Source organism: Pleurodeles waltl, chromosome 7 (genome assembly GCF_031143425.1).
Source record: "Pleurodeles waltl isolate 20211129_DDA chromosome 7, aPleWal1.hap1.20221129, whole genome shotgun sequence".
Taxonomy (NCBI): domain Eukaryota; kingdom Metazoa; phylum Chordata; class Amphibia; order Caudata; family Salamandridae; genus Pleurodeles; species Pleurodeles waltl.
This window is the reverse complement of record NC_090446.1, coordinates 1,378,379,522-1,378,390,248: the sequence shown is the minus strand read 5'-3', so window position 1 is coordinate 1,378,390,248 and position 10,727 is coordinate 1,378,379,522. Positions and strand designations below refer to the sequence as shown.

The following is a 10,727-nucleotide window of genomic DNA, read 5'->3' as shown; positions in this document are numbered from 1 at the left end:
CCTGTGCTGGAAGGGTAGGGCAGACAGATAAGAAAAGGCCTTCTTGCCAGGGTGTCTCCTTTCCTAGAGAAATGCAAATGTGCGCAACTGAAGGGCTTGAAAACCTGCATTGACTTTAATCAAAGGAGTCACTTGAAGCTTTCTGATGGCAAAGATATTTTCATTTAGAGATGTACTGTAATGGTGTTCCAAGCTCAGCTTTGACGTGTGTGGTTTTGATGGAGTGTTATAAAAAATGTTAGTACTAGGTATAAACTGTATTTTATTCAAATCTGAATTTGAGAAGCACCTTTTTCACCAAAATGTATTTGCGCATTTTGTAGCAGCCTATATCATGATGTAATTGTATTTATAAAGAGCTTACTACCACTGACGAGGCATCAAATGCGTGTTTAAAATAAGTACTTACACATTCTCAGTTCTTTCAGGGATCTTGGTACCTCATAGTACTAACAAACACTGGCAAAGCCAATAGGTCTCGTCTACGCAAGAGTTATTGGCTTTGCCAATGTGTTTTAGCCACGTTATACACCAGAGTGGCTGCTGTTCATGGCTAAATGTTAGTGGCATAGTGGTGTGGATTGGCGTATAGTGGCATAGGAGCAGTGGCGTAGTGGTGCAGAGTACACTGCAGTTGTTTAGAGTGCATTGACGTAGATTGCAGTGGTTTAGAGTGCAGTGGCATGGAGTGGTGTGGGGCATATAATAGAGTGACAGAGTGCAGTAGTCAAGAGTGGTGCAGTGGCATAGAGTGCAGAGTAGACTCGTGTGGCAGAGAGTGCAGTGGCTTAGAGTGGAGTAGTGTAGAGTGGTGTAGTGCAGAGTAGAGGATAGTGCTGTAGAGTGCATTTGCATAGAGTGGAGTGATGCAGAATAGTGTGGCATAAAGTGCAGTGGCTTAGAATGCAGTAGTACAGAGTAGATTGCTGTACAGTACAGTGGCAGAGAATGGAAATGTTGCAGAGTAGAGTGTCAGTGCAGTGATGTAGACTGGCACAGAGTGCAGTGGCATAGAGTACAGTGGTGCAGAGTAGAGGGCAGTGGCATACAGTGTAATATTTTAGAGTGCATTGGCGCAGAGTGCAGTGGCATAGACCTGCATGGGGTAGAGTAGCATAGAGTGCCGTGGAGTAGGTAGAGTAGCATAGAGTGCAGTGAAGTAGAGTGGCATACAATAGAGTGGCAGAAAGTGCTGTAATGCAGAGTCGTGCAGTGTCATAGAGTGCAGAGTAGACTCGTGGCATGGAGTGCAGTGGCGTAGAGTGGTGCAGAGTGGAGTATTGTATAGTGGTGCAGTGCAGAGTAGAGTATAATGCCTAGTGTGCAGTGGCGTAGAGTGCAGTGACATAGAATGCAGTAGTACAGAGTAGAGTTGTGTAGAGTGCAGTGTTGCAGAGTAGAGTGTCAGTGCAGTGGTGTAGAGTGGTACAGAGAATAGTGGCATAGAGTACAGTGGTGCAGAGTAAAAGGCAGTGGCATACAGTGCAGTCGTTTAGAGTGCACTGGAGTAGAGTGCAGTGGCATAGAGTGGCATGGGGTAGAATAGAGTGGTATAGAGTGCAGTGGAATAGAGTGCATTGGTGCGGAATGTAGTAGTACAGAGTACAGTGGTATCGAATATAGTGGCGACCAGTGCAGTGTTGCAGAGTAGAGTGTCAGTGTGCAGTAGCGTAGAGTGCATTGAACTACAGTGCAGTGGTCAGAGTGGCGTAGAGTGCAGTGGCGTAAAATAGATTGTTTCAGAGTAGAGTGCAGTTGCATAGAGTGGAGAGGTGCAGGGTAGAGTGCAGTGGCATAGAATGCAGTGGCACAGAGTGCAGTGGCATAAAGTAGATTGTTTCACAGTAGAGTGAAGTGGCTTAGAGTGGGGTGGTGCAGGGTAGAGTGGAGTTGCTTAGAGTGCCACAGAGTGCAATGGCATAGAGTAAAACGGTGTACAGTACCGTGGCATAGAGTGCAGAGGTGCAGAGTAGATTACAGTGATGTACAGTTCATTGATGTAGGGTGCAGGGGCACAGAGTTGAGTGTTACAGAGTAAAGTGCACTAGCATAGAGTGTATTTAGAGTGCAGTGGCGTACAGTGCAGTGTTGCAGAGTGACATAGAGTGGAGTTGTGCGGATTAGACTGGTTTTGCCTAGACTGGAGTTGCATAGCACGCAGAAGCGCAGAGCACAGTGGTGTAGAGAGGCGTAAAGTGCATTGGCATAGAGTAGAGTGGTACAGAGTAGAGTAGAGAGGCATAGTGTGAAGTAGCATAGAGTGCAGTAGCATAATGTGGAGTGGTTCAGAATGGAGAAGAGTGCAGTTCGGTGGCATGGAGCGGTGTAAAATGGATTGATGCAGAGTAGGGTGCAGTGGTGTGGAGAGGAGAAGAGTGGAGTGGAGTGGAGTATGCATGGTGTGGTAACACACTGCTACTACAGACAACACATTTTTGATTGAAATGACCATTACATTTGCACAGACATACAGTTTTTCAAATCAAACTATACTGTACAAAGATGATGATGTATTAAAATTGCATCATCTAAAGCAATGATTTGTTTTAATCATATAAAGGTATTTGTTTCCGGCACAGTTCAGAATTGACAACAATGTGCTTCATCTGTACTCCTAATTCTGATATATTCTGAAGTTTATTTAAATGTTGTCATGTGATAGAAAAAACTCTTTCCTAACCCCAGTATCCAGCAAGATTGTCACATAAATCCTCTCACTTTGAAGTCAGAGAAAGAAAAGTAAACACTAACTTCCCACCGAAGACAGAGCCTGACATTTGACTTTGTTCTTTGAAAGCACAGCAAATGTGATGAGATAAGAACAAGATTTACAGGCCTGTTTACAGAAAGGGAGCATTTAGAAGGATACTGTAAATAAGGTTTGGGCAGGGGAAGGGATGAACTCAAGCTGCATAGCCTAAAACAAATAAAGCCAGCAAATTGAAAGCAACAAAATGTGAGTTACAAACCACAAGGCCAATGGCAAGCAACAGGCGGAATGCTTTCCCAAGGAAGCTCTATGAATGTACTTAAAGTGACAGCTGTGGAATACTTTGTGGGTAAAGTCCAGTATTTTAGTCCAGTCCGTATCTTACAGAGGTTTGGCCACATCAATCACCCAGGTAGAATGACAAGAAGACCTGGGTTGGTTTCCATGTTGCAGGAAAGGTCTGTACACCTATTTCATTGGTTTGCCACCAGTTCCTATGGTGTAGAGCTTCTGGCACACCTCTTGTAGGGTTAGTGCTAGTTGGCAGACATGAAATAGGGTACTTAATGATTATTTAAGGTGGTTGTAAGTAATGAGTTGACCGGGGTGAAGATGGTAGTCTGCCACAAGGGTTTGGAAATTTAGTAGCTTGCTGTCCAGAAAGAAATCCCCCAATTTTAAGACACTTCCAGCATGCCACTGATGGAGTTGGTTTGAGCAAAGCCGTCCTGTGCGAGCGGGAAGGCTTAGCAAAGATAGTGCAGGAGCACAGGGTTTCTTCTTGCCAGAGTTTAAAGGTTCTACCAAGGCAAGAGAAAGCTGTGCATGATAACCCCAGATGGTGATCTGTCAAATGGTCAATAGGAAACAATGAGCAGTGCATTAAGCCTTCCGTAAAAAGTCTTTACTGATAAACCCCATCTCATGCAGGGAGGTGAGCAGAAAGCCAGCTAGCCACCCATTTGACCTGTGCAGCTGAATAATAGCATTTTAAGTCCAGAAGACCTAATCCACCTGCAGTCACAGGTAGCTTTACAGTGGAAAGAGCTACCCTACGGTGCAGCAGTGACCAAATCAGATGTGTGGCATGTCTGAAGAAGTAATGAAGGATGAGCAGGAGAAAGTTTGCAAAATAATACCATCATTGGGGTAGCACACCATCTTCACTAGTGCCACGTGGCCCACTATAGAAAGCAGAAGATTAGACCAAAAAGCAACCTGGGTTTGGCGGGACAGTGACGCTCTGCCGAGATTTCCATCCTGCAAATCAGTGGGGAATGGTAGATATTAATCACTAGGTATCAAAAGGTAACTGGTTCCCAGTTCAATCTGAGAACTTATTGTATATAAAGGGGAAAACAGTGCCAAATGTTAAAGAAACACTAATTACATTTTAACATTTTTACTTTTTGTTTGTGCAATTTACATCCCAAATATTTTGAAGATTCTATATGTACTTCAAACTTAATGACAACCAAGATCACTAGTTTGGCTTTTGCTCAATTTCAATACCATTTAAAGACATGGATAAAGCACCCAATTGCCTTGTACAATCTTGCAAGGGGTCTGGCCCCTGGTTACCCTTCACAAGCATGAACATCGGACCATTGCACCAGAAGAGTTTGCCAAGGTGGATGGGTGTTGCTTGTTCAACCACTTGACAGTGCCTTTTCTGTTTCTTTCCTGTGTACAGAGCCAACTCCCCAGGTACCCAATACCTTCCGATAGTCTTGGTGGACACATCTTGTCTGATTTTAGGAATTGTCCCACCTTGTTCTTCTCTTCCTTGTTTATCCAGTTCGTAGCAGCAACCCTTTGAATCACTTGCTGTGGATCTCCCATTTGATCTCAATTTCATCCTCCTCTTTTATTACCTTTGATTGGTAGCCCGGGCTCCCATTTCTGAGATAAATGTAGAGTCCCAGACATACACTCTAGTGCAGTGAGACTACAGACAAGTTGTGGGTACCTCACATCCTGACATTAGGTGTGAGACTGTCACCCACATCATCTGCCCTGCCTCATTAAATTTATTTTAGGATAAAAGTCCATGGCGGTTGGGGTGAGCCAGATATTTTTGTTCAATTGGTTTAAACTAGCATAAGGTTAATTATGTTAATGTTTCCCAAACTCTTTGCCAGGGGTTTTAGAATGTCCAGATACATAATAAAAATGTTGCTGTTTCTCTCTCTTCAAGAAAGATTGGGTAGATTTAGGTAGGGGTGATTCAGGCCTTGACACATTGCTGAAGGGCATTAATTTACTACTGAACAAGGACGTATGTGACACCTGAATGTAGCATACCAGGAGGCAATCACAAAAAGACCACAGTGAATAAATAGTGCTATGTTAAAAAAGAGTAAATAAATGCACTGACATAGTGAGGCTTGTCCTCTCTTAGGTGTGTCTGTAAAACTGGCATTTGTCCTGAATTTTTGTCCTGAATTTTGACCCTTTGTCCTGAATTTTTTACAGTCCTGCCCAGAATCTGCCTCAATGCCAGGTGGTCACCCTAATTTCAAAGTAAGAGCACCTCAAATATTTAACGGAGAGTACCTGCACTTTAATTTGAAGGGGAGAACATCTGCGCTTTTCACCTGTGCTGTGTTTGTGTGCACCCTTGTCGGAAGGGTTCCTGAGTCACAGTCTTCCTGTTCTCGAGCAAGCATAAAAGGTAGGTGTTATGCACTATTTCATTTTTTTTTTACACTTTCTAGACTTAACTCACTCTATTGTGACTGGGAGGAATTGCATTTACCCTGAGTTATCATCTACACATTCTCAGTCTTCTGTCAATCATTCTGCACTTAGTTTATTTGAGTCTCGAGGCCTGAGAGTAAACGTTGCAATGGTTGGGGCTGGGAGAGGGGAAACATACTTGCTTACACCTCTTTATTACTCTCTCCACTTTAAATGCAAATTTCCATTGATTGGGTAAATACCTGTATTTCATGTATTTTATCGCACAACTTATAGTAAAGGTTTTTGTGCCCTAGTAGTATTGAGTCGTAGTTTGAGCTAACAGATACCGATCATTTATTTAAATAACTCCGTCCTGAATGTATATGTTGTCCAGTTACGACATAACATGTGCGACACTTAAAACTAGTCCTGGCTTTCTAGCCAGAGGATATTTGCATTTTGGTTTTCCCTTCGAAGGCCAAATGTCTTTGCAAATCAATGTGCTGTCCAGTACAAATGCAAAAACCGCGGAAATGCTCTCAGTACAAGGCTCCCCGAAGACTACTGACTGCGCACCAGTGACCTTTTGCATCGAGTTTTGCGTGCGGGGGGGGGGGGGGGGGGGGGGGGTAGATATGGACCTGGACTCCCCAGAACCGCAGAGAAGAAAAGTACAGTAAAGTAGTGATAAAGGACACTGAAACATTAAGGCGGAGTTTACCTAAAAGTGTTTAATACACGTGTATATCGTTTAAACATTTGTACCACTATTTCCATTACGGCTAGTTGTGTCCTATGGGGTTTGACATTTGGTTACCTTTAAAACCCGCTGTTGTTTCTTTTTGTGAACTATTCTGCAGATAGATATTGTCCACATCGCTCTCAATTCTTTCTCCGAAATTGTCAATGGTGTTAGGGAGAACTTTAGACCAGCAAGTCTGAAACTACCTTGTCCCATCCATCCCCAGACCCCAACTCTTTCCACAACAGCGACGTCTGTGCCTGCATAACACTGCACCTACATGTCCTTGTTGCATTTCTAAACGTCCCTTATACAAGTATTGTGCAACAAAATGTTCTTTATTTTTCTTGATGCTTCTGATTACTAGAGAGCAACATCTATGTTTCAAACACAGTCAAATTAAATGAAGCACTGATTTTGATATAAAATGCAGAAATCTCCTTCTCCTGGGGAGGAAGGAGATTGGAGGGTACTCACTGTGGTGGGGATCTAGACCCGACTAGATACGGAAAGCTGGGCACTCCCCTGGATTCCATCTTGTGTTCACACCAGACATAAACTACGCGATACTACTAGCCCCAATGGCCTGGGTCTTTCTACTGGGTGAAGTAACTTTTTCTGCATTTTCCGCACCCTTTCCCTGTTGTAAGGTTCTTATTTGCTTTTAGGGCCAATCTGGCACTTCCTTGCAGGTGGAACCTTAGGCAAAGCATATTTTGCCTAGTGATAACGATGGCCTTTCCTAAGGCTAAGGTCTGATTCCAGCAGATGAGCCCATACCTCACAGTAAGTTTGAAACCCACACTGGTTCCAAGTTCAAGCTCACAACAAGGCCTTTCTTGTTTGCTTGTCAAGGAAGATCTTAAGCCAGCACTGGGAGCTCAGAACTCACCCCAAGGTAAGGCCGAGGAAGGGTCACAGCCACAGAGCGAGACTTGTTCCTACATCCACCTCATCACCTGGGGTCAGATCCACAGTGATACATTCCTTCTCCAATGCGGACGGGACACTTTTTCTGACATTAGGGCTATGAGGAGATTCTCCAGACATGGGGAGTCTTATTTGATGCAAACTCTCCCTTTAGTGTGTTTCGGTCGGATATGACCAAAGAATGATAACTGTACATCAATAAATAGAATTTCATTTATACACTGCACAGGCGCGTGCACACACACGGAAGCTGTAGAACAAGATACAGTTCAAGATACTGAAGAGAATATATTCACAATGGTCAAAAGAGTTTGACAGAGAAAAACAAGTTTAAAAAGAGGGAAAAACTGAAGAAAGATGAAGAGGGGATGCTGTGAGGTGATTAGGAAGTGTGGAGAGATGGCGCAAAGGAGGCCAGAACGAAAGGAGATGAAGGGAAATAAATAGCAGGGAGAGACATGACAAGTAAAAATGAGAGGAGGGAAAGGAAGAAACACTGAAGGAGAGAAGAGAGACCAAAGGAAGGAATAAGACACAAGTGGAGGAAAGAGGGAATGAGAGAAGGACACGGAGTAATACAATCAAGAGACAGAAATAAGGGGATAAGAGATATTTGAATGTTGAAGTAGACTGCCATATAAAAGGAAGAAAGAACCAAAAAAAGATTCAAAAAGACGTAAAAAAGTAATTAAAAAAGAAAAAAAACTACGTGAAATAGACAGTTGGAGGCTTGAGAGGAAAAGAAAGTCATATATGTGGATTGAAGAACTGTAGATCAGTCAAGCAATAAATAAATACATTTCCATCTTTATAAATCAGTCTTTGCGTCCCAGAGGATGACACTGTCGGTGCCACTTAACCATCGGGCTGCAGGGCGGTGATGGGCACTGGTAGGTTACCCCCTAGATTCCAGAGACCTGTAAGATAAGAGAGGGAGGAGAGGATCAGTGTGTGTGAAACAGCCTGTCTAGGGATGTGTGGAGTGAAGACAGTGTCTGTTTTTTTGCTAAAACCTCTCAATCAATGTGTATAATCTAGTTACCCAAAGAATGTGTTTCTTTTTTAGGTTTGAGTTTTGACAGTGTGACTGTCAAACAGACCTATTGCTTACAATATAACTAGAGTGGGCTTTGCTTCCACCCCTTTCAACCATTCTTTGATCAGCATCTTTCAACCACTGGCACAAGTCTTTGCCAACCATGCCTTGGATCAGCCCATTGAAGAATTAATTTCTTACCTAACACTATTAAACATCTGGATGTATCCTTCTGTCGAGTTCTTGCTTTGAACTGCTGGAGGGACCACTATAACCCTGACTGTCCACTCTTGCACATTAAACCAAGTCCTACCGGCTTTGCCAATGCTTGTTTCATTTAGCCTCTATCTTTCTTGCTGTCTCTGACGGGTGCTTGCAGTATGATTTAATAGGGGATATAATAGGGTGTCAGTTGTGTTAGTCAGGGCTTTTAGATTTCTGTCTTTCAAAGTTGAGGGATCCAGCCTGTGGCATTTGTTGCCTACAGAGGGAGAGTTTGCTTAATTTCACAGAAAATTCCCTGCTTCTTTCAAATCAGTTCACACTACACAGAGTAGGAACCTCAAAAGAGTTCAAGTTAAAAAAACAAGGACTTACAAGGCAGATGTCCTGTCTACATGGATAAAATGCTGTGCTTTGCCGGGGAGCTAGACCTTACAGGGTCATCGTAGTTTGCACCCAAACATTAAAAACTGAGTTTTTGCACTGTGCCAGATGAAAAAATTAAGGGGCATGATTAAGAGCCCGTAGCGCCACTTGAGTGCCGTCATAGCATTATTTATTTTACACTAAGGCGCTGCTAAAGTGGCTTTTCTGCTGCACCGTATTTGCTCAGCATTGCGCCAATTTGTAATCCCTTGCTCCACATTATGCCTGCACCAGGCATATTGTATGCAAGGCAGCGTTTTGGTGCTAGGAGGTCCGCAAAACTGGCGAATTAAATTTAACAGATTTCACTGCGCCATTTTAGGCATCATTTTTAACGTCTGCTCAGAGCTACCCTAGTGTCAAAATTTTTGATGCTACTGTAGCAAAGTGTCACAATAGCATCACAAATTTTGATGATATTGTACTAACGACCACCATGGTGTGCCGTATTATAAATACGGCGCAACCATGGTGTCATTAGGTGCCAGTAAGGGGGTTGCAGAAAAAGTGGCGCACCATAGCTGATGCGCCACTTTTTCTTAAATATGGGACTACATTTGTCAGGATTTGCAGAAACCCCATCCTAAATTAACTTTTCAACCAGGACACTTAGGCAAACATCACCTAGTAACTATTGTGTATACTTGTGGAACCGGTTTCTCCTATATTGATTTTACTTCCACTGTATGAACTTGGAGAGTATGTGCTCGAATAATATTGTTTTCTTTGAACATGTCACTTACAGGGCTGGTGTCTGCATGCCCCACGTGCCTGGTGAATTGAACAAAAGAAAGTGAGAAAAGGCTGCCCATGCTTAAGAACTAACAATTTGGAAATAAGTAATTGTGGGCATGTTCCAAGTTTGGATAACAGAATTCCTAGGACCAGTGTATTCTGAAGTGAGGGGCTTATAGATGGAGAAGGATAAGTTACTTACCTGTAATCCTAGTTCTCTTCCAGGGGAATCCTCATCAAAGTCATAAGCATTGAATTATTCCCACCCGTGTACGGGGACCCCGGAGCACATAACACAGATACATATTAATAATATAGATAACAGTACTATGTTTTATTGAAGAAAAAACTAATGTAAAGCACAGACATTTTTAGCCAATAGGCTGCATTCAGATTAACATGGTAAAGCAAATAAATGGCACTGTGCCTTTAAGGCCTCAGAGACCTCCAGGATCCTGCCATGCCTCAGATGTCAGAGAAAAGTAACAGTTAGGTGGCAGTTAGGTCAGTTCTTTTTTAACGGTGAAGTGAAGAATGAAAAACTCCACTAAAACATGAACTGCTGTATGTGAGGTTTGTCTGGGTAGGTGGGAGGGTTGCTTATGCCTTTGATGACGAATTCCACCAGAAGAGAACTAGGATTACAGGTAAGTAACTTATCCTTCTCTTGCAGGGGATCTTCATCAATAGTCATAAGTATTGAAAAGAGACACAATCCTATCCCCTGCGGACATAGCTAGAGTAAGCTACAGCAGGTGATCTCTCATTTAAACAGGTTTCATAATGATGCCTGTCCCACTTGGGTGTCTGCTCCAGTATCTGAATCGAGACAGTAGTGGCTTGTGAAAGTATATACCGATCTCCATGTCGCTGCTTTGCAGATTTCAGAGATGGGTAAATTTTTCGGAAGAGCTATTGTTGCTGCCTTGCCTCTGGTAGAATGGGCTTTTGGTCTGGTGGTCAAAAGCTTATTAGTCACCTGGTAGGTAAACATAATGCAGGAAACTATCCTTCTAGAGATAGTTTGCTTGGAAGTAGCCATGCCTTTTCTCATTGGACCATAGTTCACTAACAAATGACCTGAGTGTCTAATGTCTTTCTTTTTATCCAAATAGACCTTCAGAACTCTTTTTAGATCTAAAGAGTGTAGAGCTCTTTCGGCTGGTGTAGATAGTTTGGGAAAAATGTAGGGAGCAAAATAGTCTGGTTAATATTGAAATCAGAAACCAACTTTGGCAGGAAAA

At 42.9% G+C, this 10,727-nt stretch overlaps 1 protein-coding gene across 1 annotated transcript in view; it reads right to left on the bottom strand.

Annotated features, from left to right (window-relative positions):
- Positions 1 to 4,099: 4,099 nt before the first annotated feature.
- LIN7B (lin-7 homolog B, crumbs cell polarity complex component) overlaps positions 4,100 to 10,727 on the bottom strand; it is a 60,985-nt gene continuing 54,357 nt past the window's right edge. Inside the window, exon 6 of the mRNA XM_069200868.1 lies at positions 4,100 to 7,981. Coding sequence (XP_069056969.1) covers positions 7,960 to 7,981 — 22 coding nt within the window. The 3' untranslated portion in view covers positions 4,100 to 7,959. The remainder of the gene's footprint in view (positions 7,982 to 10,727) is intronic.